This window comes from Scyliorhinus canicula, chromosome 25 (genome assembly GCF_902713615.1).
Source record: "Scyliorhinus canicula chromosome 25, sScyCan1.1, whole genome shotgun sequence".
Taxonomy (NCBI): domain Eukaryota; kingdom Metazoa; phylum Chordata; class Chondrichthyes; order Carcharhiniformes; family Scyliorhinidae; genus Scyliorhinus; species Scyliorhinus canicula.
Genome location: NC_052170.1, coordinates 13,826,670 through 13,840,688, shown reverse-complemented (window position 1 = coordinate 13,840,688; position 14,019 = coordinate 13,826,670). Strand labels below are relative to the sequence as shown.

The 14,019-nt window shown below is 48.1% G+C and overlaps 1 protein-coding gene across 4 annotated transcripts in view; it reads right to left on the bottom strand.

Moving 5' to 3' along the window:
* Window positions 1–13,485, bottom strand: part of LOC119957057 (E3 ubiquitin-protein ligase Rnf220-like) — a 55,944-nt gene extending 42,459 nt beyond the window's left edge. The window contains exons 1-3 of one of the 4 annotated variants that reach the window (XM_038784677.1): window positions 13,019–13,485; window positions 12,820–12,884; window positions 9,664–10,206 (exon numbers count right to left, since the gene is read on the bottom strand). In XM_038784677.1, the coding sequence (XP_038640605.1) occupies window positions 9,664–10,177 (514 nt within the window). In that variant the 5' untranslated portion in view covers window positions 10,178–10,206; window positions 12,820–12,884; window positions 13,019–13,485. The remainder of the gene's footprint in view (window positions 1–9,663; window positions 10,207–12,819; window positions 12,885–13,018) is intronic. The other 3 variants (XM_038784678.1, XM_038784680.1, XM_038784679.1) reach the window with 3 other exon arrangements.
* Window positions 13,486–14,019: the final 534 nt, after the last annotated feature.

Here is a 14,019-nt window from a genome sequence, read left to right as displayed (position 1 = left end):
AACATTACCACTAGAAATAATAGGTTTGCTTGTTTTTGAAATATCAATGGCAGATAGATTAGAGGTTACTGACAAAACATCATTTAAAAAATAAATTTAGAGTACCCAATAATTTTTTCCAATTAACGAGCAATTTTAGCGTGACCAATCCACCTCCGCTGCACATCTTTTTGGACCGCGGGGGGTGAGGCCCACGCAGACACGGGGAGAATGTGCAAACTCCACACGGACAGTGACACGGGGCCGAGATTGAACCCGGATCCTCGGCGGCGTGAGGCAGCAGTGCTAACCACTGCGCCACCCCAACTGACAAAACACCCTATCACAGAATTGTTACGGGCAGATCTGTTCGTAGCCAGCAACTGGGGCTGGTTTAGCACACTGGGCTAAGTCGCTGGCTTTTAAGGCAGGCCAGCAGCACGGTTCAATTCCCGTACCAGCCTCCCTGAACAGGCGCCGGAATGTGGCGACTAGGGGCTTTTCACAGTAACTTCATTTGAAGTCTACTTGTGACAATAAGCGATTTTCATTTCATTTCACCAGTAGAGTAAGGAGGAGAGGGGCGGGGGAGAGGCGAGCCACGGAAGAGAGAGGAAAAGGAATGGGGGGGGGGGGGGTGAAAGCAGGACGGGCAAAGGGCAACTAAGGCCCAAACCAAACCTGTAAATAAACCCTTGTAAAAACGTGTGTTGGTCTTATCGGGGAATGTAAAATATGTGCGCCGACTAAAAGGGGGTGGTCACGGTCACAGTGGTAGTGAAGGTATTCGCCTGTGAATATACGTGTTGGTTTCTGATGGGTTTCTGTAATTTATAAACTGTTGGATATAAAATATGAAAACTCAATAAAAATATATATTTTTAAATTGTTACGGGCGCAGAAGGAGGCTATTCGACCCATCGTGTCCGCTCTCCAATCGAGCATCATGATTTAGTGCCATACCCCAGCCTTTTCCCAGTGCCCTTGCACATTGTTTCTGTTCAAGTAATCATCTAACGCCGCCTTGATTAGTTTCAGTTCTTTGGCCATTCTTTCGGCAATTATTTCAGCTGCTTGCCTAATGCACTGGCAATTAGATCTGGTGTGCCAACAAACCATACCACCCAAAAACCTTCAACGATGGAGTTCTAGTTTATGTTGGGTTATCTGATCTCAATCAGGCTGATATAATTGATCTCAGTGTTCTGGCGTAGAGAGGAATCAACAATTTGCTGCGCCTGACCTCTGTCCTGTGACCCTTGCCTTAATTAGCCAATGTATAGAAGATAAGAGCAGGGAGGTTATGATGGAGCTGTATAAAACGCTGGTTAGGCCACAGCTAGAGTACTGTGTGCAGTTCTGGTCGCCGCACTATAGGAAGGGTGTGATTGCACTGGAGGGGGTGCAGAGGAGATTCACCAGGATGTTGCCTGGGCTGGAGCGTTTCAGCTTTGAAGAGAGGCTGGTTAGGCCTTTTCCTTAGAGGAGAGAAGGCTGGGGGGGGAACCTAATGGAGGTGTACAAAATTATGAGGGACATAGATAGGGTAAACAGGAAGAAATATTTCTCCCTTAGTAGAGACATAAAAACATAAGAACATAAGAACTAGGAGCAGGAGTAGGCCATCTGGCCCCTCGAGCCTGCTCCGCCATTCAATTAGATCAGACGTCAATAACCAGGGGGCAAAGATTTATGGCCGGGAGCAGGAGATTTATTTTATTTTTCCAATGAAGGGGCCATTTAGCGCGGCCAATCCATCTGCCCTGCACATCTTTGGGTTGTGGGGTGAGACCCACACAGACACGGGGAGAAAATGAGGAGCAGGGAGTCTAGATGGGATTTGAGGAAAAGCTTTCTCAAAGATGGTGGTGGGAATCTGGAACTTGCTGCCCGAAAGGGTGGGAGAGACGGGAAACTTCACAATGTTTAAGGAGCGTCTAGATGAGCACTCGAAACAGCAAAGCAAAGCGGACCAAGTGTTGGAAAATGGGCTTGGAATAGAAAGGAGCCTGATGGCTGAAGCAGACACGATGGGCCGAGTGGCCTCTTTCTGTAAAACTCTACGAATCTATGAATGTATGCGCACCATTAACAGCTCAAAATAGGAACTGACCTCATTGATCATAGAATAGATCATAGAATTTACAGTGCAGAAGGAGGCCATTTGGCCCATCGAGTCTGCACCGGCCCTTACAAAGAGTACCCTACTCAAGCCCACGTATCTACCCTATCCCCATAACCCAGTAACCCCCACTTAACCTATTTCTTTGGACACTAAGGGCAATTTAGCACGGCCAATCCACCTAACCCGCACATCTTTGGACTGTGGGAGGAAAACGGAGCACCCGGAGGAAACCCACGCAGACACGGGGAGAATGCGCAGACTCCGCACAGACAGTGACCCAAGCCGGGAATCGAACCTGGGACCCTGGAGCTGTGAAGCCACTGTGCTAACCACTATGCTACCGTGCTGCCCTTGGGTGATGATCCTCCTGGCTCGGTGAATGGGGGACTGCCTTTTGGATCCCAGGTGAGGGGACAGAAAAATATCGGCGAACATATTTGAAATTATTAAAAGGTCAACCCAACCAGCCAGATTCGAGACAGAGAGACCAAAATGGAAATGAGGATTCTGAGCAAGCTGTTGGGAGATTGTAAAACTCAATATTCTGTGCTGATAAGGTGGGGGGTGCCGGGGGGGGGGGGGGGGGGGGCTGACCTTTAACCTTTCCTGCTGTTCACTAATTAGTGTGAGGTAATTAAAAATCAAATACATTTACGATGGCGAGAGTCCCTTTTTTAGAAAATCAATCGGGATAGATCGATACTCGTAGTTAGCGACCGCCGAACAAAATCGGGCCTTCATTCTTTGAGAAAGTAGCTTTGTTGGCGGCTCGTTAGTTTGGGGTATGAAGCTGATAGTCCCCCTTTATTTCTAAGCGGTGTTCAGTCCCTTTCGTCGGGCACCTAAGACTTAAGCAGACTAATCTCTCGTCCTCAGGATTGATCCTAAAACTGCTTTTTTCTGAGGAGCACTTCAGGTTAAACGGCCTGGTGCGGGGAGTGGTGGCTGCGTGGACCCAGTCAATGAAAAAGCAGCCTGCAAACCCAGGACAAAAAGGCCCAGGCCGCTTAAAGAGAGCATCCTGGCTTGGACATTAATCAGGATGCAGAGAAAAGCATTAAAATAATCAACATGCATTTTAACTCTAACAGCCCATCACCTCCCAATCATCCGGCCCACCCTGCTACCAGCTGGCCATGACAATGTGCCATTGCAGCACCAACCCCCCCGCCCCCACCCCACCCCAACCTCCTCCTCTCCGTCTCAGCCTTTATTTCCATGAGAAAACGAAGAGACACAAACGATAGGACAAAGAGCGGGTGAAAGTGAGCGGACTGACTGACAGGGACAATATGGGAAATCGCAATGCTTGCTCACTGACCTCCAACAGGTCAAATTCTGTTCTTTACCTCGCACCATTACTGCTGCCCACCAGTCCCCCGCCCCTGTTCCCCAATCTGGGTGGCCAATTTCTACATTGTAGCACGTTACAGGCCACTCAGCCCCTCAAACGTGTCCCACCATTCCACTGGACAAGCTGTATCTCAAATCCATCTACCCGTTATTACTTGGCAACGCTCCATACGCGTACCGAATGAAAAAGCGATCAATTTCAGTTTTAAAATTGGCCCCTAGCTTCGCGCAACCTGCTCCCGCCCCTCCTGCCACCTCCCCCCACCACCAACCCCCCCTCCCCCCCCCACACACACAGCTTTTAAGCGCAGATTTCCACCTCCTTTCATATGAAGAAGGACCTCCTGACATCACCTCTGAACAGCCTGGCTCTCTTTTAAAAATTCCCCCCCCCAAACTCCCTCCAACACTGGACTGTGTTTGGTCCGTCAAAGAATATACTATTTGCCCTAGCGCATCTTTGAATAATCTTCAACGCCTCAATTAGATCACCCTTAATCTTCAATTCACGAGGAAATATAAGTCTAGAGTGTGCAGCCTGCCCTCACCATGTTACAATCTCCATGGGCAGCACGGTAGCATTGTGGTTAGCACAATTGCTTCACAGCTCCAGGATCCAAGGTTCGATTCCGGCTTGGGTCACTGTCTGTGCGGAGTCTGCACATCCTCCCCGTGTGTGCGTGGGTTTCCTCCGGGTGCTCGGGGTTCCTCCCACAGTCCAAAGATGTGCAGGTTAGGTGGATTGGCCATGATAAATTGCACTTCGTGACCAAAATTGCCCTTAGTGTTGGGTGGGGTTACTGGGTTATGGGGAAGGGGTGGAGGTGTTGACCTTGGGTAGGGTGCTATTTCCAAGAGCCGGTGCAGACTCGATGGATCAAATGGCCTCCTTCTGCACTGTAAATTCTATGAATAACTTCAGAAAAAACTAAGTTCCAGTTAAGAGCTGAAAGTATGACACATCAAGATTTCACGTTTTAAGACATTTACTGTAACACGTGATTAAAACACTATTAACTAAACACAATTTTTGTAGGAACTTATGCTTTAGACAACAGGATAGAATAATCTCCCCTCATTCCCCTTTATTCTTAGCATAACTGAAAATATACTTCCCAGGTATACTCGTTTACACTGCCCTTTATGGAGTCATTTAATTTGACCAGAATCAATCCACCATGACTCTTAGCTCATGATGGTTTCTTCCTGTTCTTTTCTGTTCTCAGCCTGGTAACTTGCTAGAACTATCTTGCAGTGAGGTTTTCTTTTCCTCGAGGCAAAGCAACTCTTCCAGCCTAGTTTTAAGTGCCGATTAATTTGTTCTCTTCATTCTGAGTTTCCCGCTGCATTCTCTAGCTGCTCCCTCACTCTCGAATTCAGGCAGGCTCAAAACACTGTGATATTCAGTGAAATTCTCGGAAAACGTACAAACTGATCTTTACAAAGGCTTCCTCCGCATCGTTCCCCACATCAACATGAAATGAAAAATGAAATGAAATGAAAATGGCTTATTGTCACGAGTAGGCTTCAACGAAGTTACTGTGAAAAGCCCCTAGTCGCCACATTCCGGCGCCTGTCCAGGGAGGCTGGTACGGGAATCGAACCGTGCTGCTGGCCTGCTTGGTCTGCTTTAAAAGCCAGCAATTTAGCCTGGTGTGCTAAACCAGCCCCTATGAATAACTTGAGTCTTTAATTTGGGCAGAAATGCTAAGCAGCCCAACTCTCTTTCATCTGGAACCAAATGGACAGTTTAAAACATAACTGTTTACAATCTGACATTCTCAACACTTTTCTGGGACTTTGGAGACTTTCAAGTCTGCATTGTTAACATACAGGCTGCTGCCTTCGTCTCTGAGTGTAAATACCTTGTACCTTGTACCAGCCTCCCCGAACAGGTGCCGGAATGTGGCGACTAGTGGCTTTTCACAGTAACTTCATTTGAAGCCTACTTGTGACAATAAGCAATTTTCATTCATTTAATTTCATTCCTTCTCAGTAAAACAATCTGAACCTTCCTTTCATCTCTAATATTCAAGCCACACAGGCTTACCGTCAGGTAGAATTCAGAAGTGGTCAAGTGACCCCCTTCATTTTACCCAAAATTAAATGCAATGAGTTACTTTTAATTCAATTAAACTTTTATAATTTTAAAGACCTCCTTTAGGTCACCTTCTCGTTCACGCTTTCTGTAGTGATCCTCGCCTGAGTGTATACAGAAGGGGCTGATGGGAAATGGAAGTACCACCAGGGGGCAGCACAGGGACATATAAGAGTGACGCCGAAGGCCCGCCCTCGCTCACTTTGGCCGGAGATGCAGGGGAGCAGCACAGGACGGAAGTTGAGCTCAGGGCTGCAAGTGGTTAGGCCTAGTTGCAGAGCATCGAAAAGCAGTATCTTTACAAGTGCCATTCCGTAAGTAAAAGCTAACGAAGTAATTTATTGTGGAGCACAATAAACCATCCTTCAACTGCTGAACGACTTCTAGCATTCTTTTAAGAAACATAACATGGCGTCACTCTTATATGTCCCCGTGCTGCCCCCTGGTGGTACTTCCATTTCCCATCAGCCCCTTCTGTACACACTCAGGCGAGGATCACTACACTTTCCTGAGGGGAATAATCTCTCAGTTCTGACATTATCCTTGTACGTGTGTTTTGCTCCCTCACCAGTGCCTTTATGTCCTTTCTATAAAAAGGGTTACCAGGACCACATACTGTCCTCCAGTTGTGATCAGTTTGTAGCCCAATATAAATTTAGTGTAACTTCGCCATTAAATTCTATCCTTCCAGTATGAACCCCGATGCCTTTTGTCTTTCAGATGAGGTGTTAAATCAAGGGCCTATCTGTTCTCTCAGGTGGGTCAGAAAGATCCCATGGCATTTGTCTGTAGAGGAGCAGGAGAGTTCTCCCTTGGTCAATATTTATCCCTCAATCAGCAGCGCTTAAAACAGGTGATCTCGAGTTGCTGTCTGTGGGATCTTGCTGTGCGCAAATTGGCTGCTATACTTCGAAGACATCTGAATGGTAGCAAAGCACTTTGGGGAACATAGAACATACAGTGCAGAAGGAGGCCATTCAGCCCATCGTGTCTGTACCGACCCATTTAAGCCCTCACTTCTACCCTATCCCCATAGCCCAATAACCCCTCCTAACCTTTTTGTTCACTAGGGGCAATTTATCATGGCCAATCCACCTAACCTGCACGTCTTTGGACTGTGGGAGGAAACCGGAGCGCCCGGAGGAAACCCACGCAGACACGGGGAGAACGTGCAGACTCTGCACAGAGAGTGACCCAGTGGGGAATCGAACCTGGGACCCTGGCGCTGTGAAGCCACAGTGCTATCCACTTGTGCTACCGTGCTGCCCACATACAAATGCAAGTCTTTCTTTTAGTGATTGCTCTTGATTTGGCCTCAGTGTAACATTTAAGTTGGGATTTCCCCCATTCCCCATTGGCCAGGAGGTTCTCTGCCGGGGTGGTGGGGGGGGGGGGGGGGGGGGGGGGGTTTGCAGCACAGTGGTTAGCATTGCTCCCTCACGGCGCCGTGGTCCCAGGTTCGATCCTGGCTCTGGGTCACTGTCCGTGTGGAGTTTGCACATTCTCCCCGTGTCTGCGTGGGTTTCGCCCCCCACAACCCAAAAAGACGTGCAGGGTAGGTGGATTGGCTTCGCTAAATCGCTCTTAATTGGAAATAATGAATTGGGTATTCTATATTTATTTTAAAAAAGGTTCTCCGCCGGCGATCCAGAGGAAAACGCCATTGCCTTCGGCAGGACGGGAAGATCCCGCTATCGGAAAACTCGCTGTGGTGGGGATGGGGGGAGGGAACGTGGGAGCAGACATCCGGGCCTCAGGAATTTATGGACGTGTTTTCCCCTTTGTTCCTTTACCTTATTTAGATTCTTGCGCTGAATCTCATCTTAATCAATATGAACCAAACCCTACGAGTTCTGATACCAATCACCGTTGGTATAAACTGATCCCAATTGGCTCCCTGCCCTCTGACAGCTTAAATCAGTTCCAACAAGCTGAATTGTCGCTTGAAACCCAGCGTTCCCACTAACAGGACAACTTATTCAAATAACTGCAAAGCTGTGTGTTCCTGTGTGACTGAGAGCCGTGAGTAAACTGAAAACTGCTTCAACTGACAGGTCAATGCCGCAATGGAGGACAAAAGTGACGGTTTCGCCGCCGATCGGTCGAATGTCATGGGTTCCAATCGGGAAGTCTTCAAATGCAAAGTTAGCTCCACGTCGAAGCGATTCGGAAATATAAGCAGAGGTTGTGCGGTGGCTGGGTGGGGAGGTGGGGGTGAAAATTAGACAAGCCACATTAGCAGATGAGCGTCCTCCTCTAACATGAATCATCTGTGTGGGGACGGCCCTTAGATGCAGGGGCTGCGTCCTGAATGGCAACCCGCAGAGCTACAGGAACCCAGCCAGTCACCCCTCTCACAGCCAATTAACAACATAAGAGCCCTTACATGAGAACAATCCCCTCACAACAAATGGGCCTCATTTCACACTTAACACAATCTGTGTCCGATCCCCCAGCCCGGACAAAAGAATTTCAATGATGAGTATCTCGCCTGTGGGTCTGACACAGGGATGAGGCTGAGTGCATCCTTTCTGTCAGTGCGATGAATATTTCTTAACCCTTTCACGGCTGCAATCTGGCCGCACACGGTTCAAAACCTCAGGAGTGTGTGGAAAATCAAATAGGTAGGCCTTGCTTTACAATAATCTTCCAAAGTAGGAACGCTGTTTCACAAAAGCAGTGAAAAGTTTATTTCTTTTAAAAAAAAATAAGATTTAGTGTACATTGCACATCGTTTTGGGCTGTGGGGGTGAGGCGCACACAGACACGGGGAGAATGTGCAAACTCCACACGGGCAGTGACCCGGGTCCTCGGCACCGGGAGGCAGCAGTGCTAACCTCCGTGCCGCCCCCAAAAGCAGTTAAAAGTTAACTGTAAGTTTACATAAAAACATGTTAAGTTGTTGTTGCTGCTGATGACAGCCTTTTTTAAAAAAGAAAACAGACAAGGTTTCATTCAGGCTATAATGAATACGGCACATTCATGTGCACAACATGTGCTGACACGAGAATAAGTGAAGAAAGCAAACTTAAATTTATATGGATCCTTTCACAACCCCAGATGTCTCAAAGCCTTTAACAGACAATAAAGCATCATGGTTAACAGGGCAGCCAGTTTTCACACAGCGAGCTCCCACAGACAGCAAAGCGATTTCATGTTATGTTTTAGTGATGTTGGCTGAAGGGGCACTTGGAGAACTCCCTTGTTTTTTCTTCAAAGAACGGGGGCCTTTAACATTGACCGGAGAGGCTGGGGGGAGGCCTTGGTTTAAGGTCTCACTGAGAGATGGCACCTCTGACAGTGCAGCACTCCCTCAGTATCTGCACTGGAGTGCCAGCCTAGATGGTGTGCTCAAGCCTCTGTTGGTGGAATGTGGCATGGGTTACACAAAGAGCTGGGTGGCCAATCATGGCCGAAGATTTCATCACATGACCCTCCCCCCCCCCTCTGGTTTCCCGCCTTGTGGGTGGGCTCTGGGTGTCTTATCAGGTTGCTGCGACTCATCGTCAAGGTGACAGTGGCCCACCCAAAGAAATAAAATCTACAGGCTTAAATACTTCCGGTTTACTTTGGGAGGGGGTCTTGCTATTGACCTACGGAAGCCTGGTTGAGGTTATCTCCAAATATTGGGTCGGCACGGTGGAGCAGCGATTAGCACTGCTGCCTCACACCGTCGAGAACCCGGGTTCGATCCCGGCCCCGGGTCACTGTCCTTGTGGAGTTTGCACATTCTCCCGTGTCTGCTCGGTGTCTCAAGGTGCGCAGGGTCCGCCACGATAAATTGCCCCGTAATTGGAAATATTTTTTAAAAAGCTAACTCCAAATAGCAATCCGTTATCTTCATTCTTAAAGAGCAAGAGAGACTTGAGGGAGTTGCAATTAAGCTTGGCCCAGTCAGACTGTCATGGTTGGGTATGGAGCTGGGAGTCAGCAGGCTAAACATAGGCAATGGGTAGCAAAGAAACCAATATGTGATGTACTGAACTGAGCATTATCTTATTCCCCAAAGCCCCATTGTCAATGCACTCAAAAATACCTTCAACCAGATTAACCCCATTGCTCTCTTAACACCAAATCAGAAGTAAAGCAATTAATTCTTGTTCCTTACTTTTATTCCTGTCTTGCTGGGAGTTTTTCCACGGAACATCAGAATTGGACATGCCTCCCGGTCCTCCCACTGTGTCATGTTTGGCAGCTGTCGGAGAGCCTGCGGAATTGGGAGCGCCGTCCGAGGCGAGATACCTGATCTGAGGAGGCTCCACACTCAGGAGGGGCTTTGGTCTCTTTGAGGCCTGGTACGCAGGCCGAAAACGCTCCAGCTCCTGGTAAGGCGGGAAGGACTGGAGGGCCCCGTATCCCAGCATGCCAAACTGCGGATGCAGGTGCAGAAGCGGGACGGGGTACTCGACGCTGGGCCGATCCGGTTGCTGATACATGGGTGCCAACGTGTAGGATGGACTCAGGAAAGGAACCTGGCCTTTGTCCATGGTGACTGGCACGGCGAAGGTTCGGGGCTGCTGGCAGAACGTGGTGGTACCTCTGGTGCTTTCCGTCGCAGTGGATGCCAACACCATCAGCGCTGTGGGAGTCAAGGAATTCAGTAGTCCGGCCGAACTTTCCATCTTGAATTCCTCACCTACTTTTGAACTCCCTGGGAACAATAATCCGGCGTTAATTGTTGTCTGCACTTCCTGTTTCTTTCATTAACCCATCACACAAAATATTTTCAATCTATAGAATTGTTTACTTTTATCGCTTCACCCATTTTGGACATTTAAGCCTGATTTATTTATATATATAAATTTAGAATATCCAATTAATTTTTTCCAATTAAGGGGCAATTTAAGGAGGCCAATCCACCTAACCTGCACATCTTTGGGTTGTGGGGGTGAAACCCACACACACACGGGGAGAATGTGCAAACTCCTCACAGACAGTGACCCAGGGCCGGGATTTGAACCCAGGTCCTCAGCGCCGTAGGCAGCAATGCTAACCACTGTGCCACCGTGCCTTTTAAGCCTGATTTTAACAGTCAATTAGTATTAGAATGAGTTAAATCTCCCTCTTAATGTCCAACCTGGAGTTCCACCTCCCTTAGGAATACTGCTGCACACTCAAGAGGTCTGTTATATACATTAAAAGCTTATATAGTATATACTGAGCGCTCAAACACGTTAAATATTTGTTTCATTAGATGTTGGTTGGCTTCCTGTACGACACAGGATTTCTGCATTCAGCAATGACAAAGGGGAAAATATGGGGCTAACATTGAGGCACAGGAATGGGCAGAGGAGAACATTTAACCCATCGAGACTGTTCCGTCATTCAATGTGACCATGGCTGAATGTGATGTAGCTCCGTATATCTGCCCTATCCCTGCATCCCTTAATACCTTTGATTAACGCAAGTCCATCAGTCCCAAATTTAATGAATGAAAAATGAAAATCGTTTATTGTCACAAGTAGGCTTCAAATGAAGTTACTGTGAAAAGCCCCTAGTCGCCACATTCCGGTGCTTGTTCGGGGAGGCTGGTACGGGAATTGAACCGTGCTGCTGGCCTGCCTTGGTCTGCTTTCAAAGACAGCTCTTTAGCCCTGTGCTAAATGGCCTCAGCATTTAACTGATCCAGAATCAACTGCTGTAGAGAAGAGAACTCAGATTTCAACACCCTTTAGGTGGATTAGTGTTTCCCACTGGGCGGCATGGTAGCACAGTGGTTGGCACTGTTTATTTTATAAATTTAGAGATTTTTTTATCCAATTAAGGGGCAATTTAGCATATCCAATCCACCTAACCTGCACATCTTTTTGGGCTGTGGGGGCGAAACCCAGGCAGACACGGGGAGAATGTGCAAACCCCACACGGACAGTGACCCAGGGCCGGGATTCGAACCCGGGTCCTCAGCGCCGTAGTCCCAGTGCTAACCACTTTGCCACCATGCTTCCCATTGGTTGCCATTGTTGCTTCACCGCGCCTGGGATGCAGGTTTGATTCCCGCCTTGGGCGACTGTGCGGAGTCTGCACGTTCCCCCCCCCCCCCCCCCGTGTCCGCGTGGGTTTCCTCCGGGCGCTCAGGTTTCAGCCCACAAGTCCCGAAAAACGTGCTCATTAGGTGAATTGGACATTCTGAATTCCCCCTCTGTGTACCTGAGCAGGCGCCGGAGTGTGGCGACTAGGGGATTTTCACAGAAACTTCATCGCAGTGTTAATGTAAGCCGACTTGTGACAATAAAGATTATTAGTAAATTAAATTTAACAGCCTAAGTACACCCCACATGACCACATCCCAGTGTGGTCCAGCTCAAGAGTTCCCGTCCAGCCTCAGCGCATTCTCACTACTCGATAGTTTGTTTTTGTCGGGGCTTCTGCCATAAGGAAAGAGTGTGAACACTTTGGCAGAGTTCTAGTTTCAGAACTGCCTTGTATCAGGGCTGCTTAGCACTGCTGCCTCACGGCGCCGAGGTCACAGGTTCGATCCCGGCTCTGGGTCACTGTCCGTGTGGAGTTCGCACATTCTCCCCGTGTCTGCGTGGGTCTCACCCCCACAAGCCAAAGATGTGCTGGTTAGTGGATTGGCCACGCTAAATTGCCCCTTAATTGGGAAGAATTGGATACTCAAATTTAAAAAAAGAGCTGCCCTGAGTGGATCTCCCAGCCGGAATCGCTGTCCAGTACTTTCACCAGCAGCGGACATGAATGGAACATTTTAAACTAATACCAACAAAAATATTCACTGCAGGATGGGGTATTTCCTCTGTTAGTGTTAGTGGGACTATCAGCATGATCATATTGATGACTTATTATAAGTAGCACATGGATTCATTTTCCCTCCCCTCTTTAACTGAACCATTTGGATTTAGGTCCCTGGTCAGGAGACACTTTCTGTTAACACTGCATCAATTGCAGCCCACCTGACGTCCCACAATCCATAATAATAAACTTTATTAGTGTCACAAGTAGGCTTACATCAACACTGCAATTAAGTTACTGTGAAAATCCCTGAGTTGCCACAATCTGGCGCCTGTTTGGGTACACTGAGGGAGAATTCAGAATGTTCAAATCACCTAACAAGCACATCTTTCGGGACGTGTGGGTGGAAACCGGAGCACCCGGAGGAAACCCACGCAGACACGGGGAGAAAATGCAGACTCTGCACAGACAGTGACCCAGGGCAGGAATCAAACCCAGATCCCCCGCCGCTGTGAAGCAACAGTGCGAACCAATTTCCAAGCACGCAAATTCAAAGTTCATAAAAGCAACTTACCTTTCGATTGCCTTCCACAAGCCTTGGCTAACCGGAATATATTCCGACTAATATTTCGCAGAGACCTGTCAGCATGAAGGATGTGAAGCCAGAGAGAGAGAGAGAGAGAGCGAGAGGCGAGAGAGAGTGAGAGGAGAGAGAGAGAGAGAGAGCAGACAGTCCAAGCATTAAACCAGGAAAACTGAGCAACAAGCTTCACCTCACCAGGGCAGTGGTCAACGTGACCTCACTTTGTTCAGTGTTGCCTTCCAGTCGGTCTTCTGTTTCCTCTTGTTTCTTCAGCAAGTGTTAAAATGTTTCTCCTCCACCTTTCTCGTCTTCTGACTCCCGCCTCGCAACTCTTGGTTTTATTTATCTCGTTTCTAGTTTGCAATAACTGCACTCACTTTCTACCCCTCGCTTTCTCTCATATCCCCACTTTCTTTCTCACTCTCTCTCTCTCTCGCACACGTTGTCTCGCCCTTTCTGACTGACTTTTCGCTCACCCGCTTTTTGCTTTCCTTTTACTCTTTTGCTCTCTGTCTCTCTATTTCCCGGTGTCCCTCGCTCCTCTTATCAATGTCTCTGCCTTTCTCTTTCCCTTTTCTCCCTTTCGCTCTCTGGCTCCCCCGTTATTCCCCACACTCTCCTTCACTCTGTCCCATTCTCCCTCTCCCTCTCTCTCTCTCTCTCGGGTATTTGTCTATACAGTGATGCTTTTCTCTGGATTTTCTCTCCCCCCCCCCCACCGTGAATGGGAGTTGTGAGGGATGTCTGTTCAAATTCCTGAGGGCGGGACTAAGACCTGTTTTCTCACTCAGATCCCTCGGCCATTGGCTGTCGGTTTGTGATTTGGCCCTGGCAATCACAGAGTTACCGGTTTCCTTGAACATTGCGGTCCATAACATCAATTTTGTTAACAATTCCAAATATACCTGAAATCGTGCCTCCTCCCAGCCCCTCAACCCCCCCACCCCCTCCCCCTCCAGCACTCTCTACTTGAAACCTTCTTTCTGAAATCACAAACGTTTCAACTCTACCTCAAATCACGCTTAATTATAATCTTTAATAATAATCATTATTAGTGTCACAAGTCGGCTCACATTAACACTGCAATGAAGTTACTGTGAAAATCCCCCAGTCGCCACCTTCCGGTGCCTGTTCGGGTACACAGAGGGAGAATTCAGAATGGCCAATTTAACGAACAAGTGCGTCTTTCTG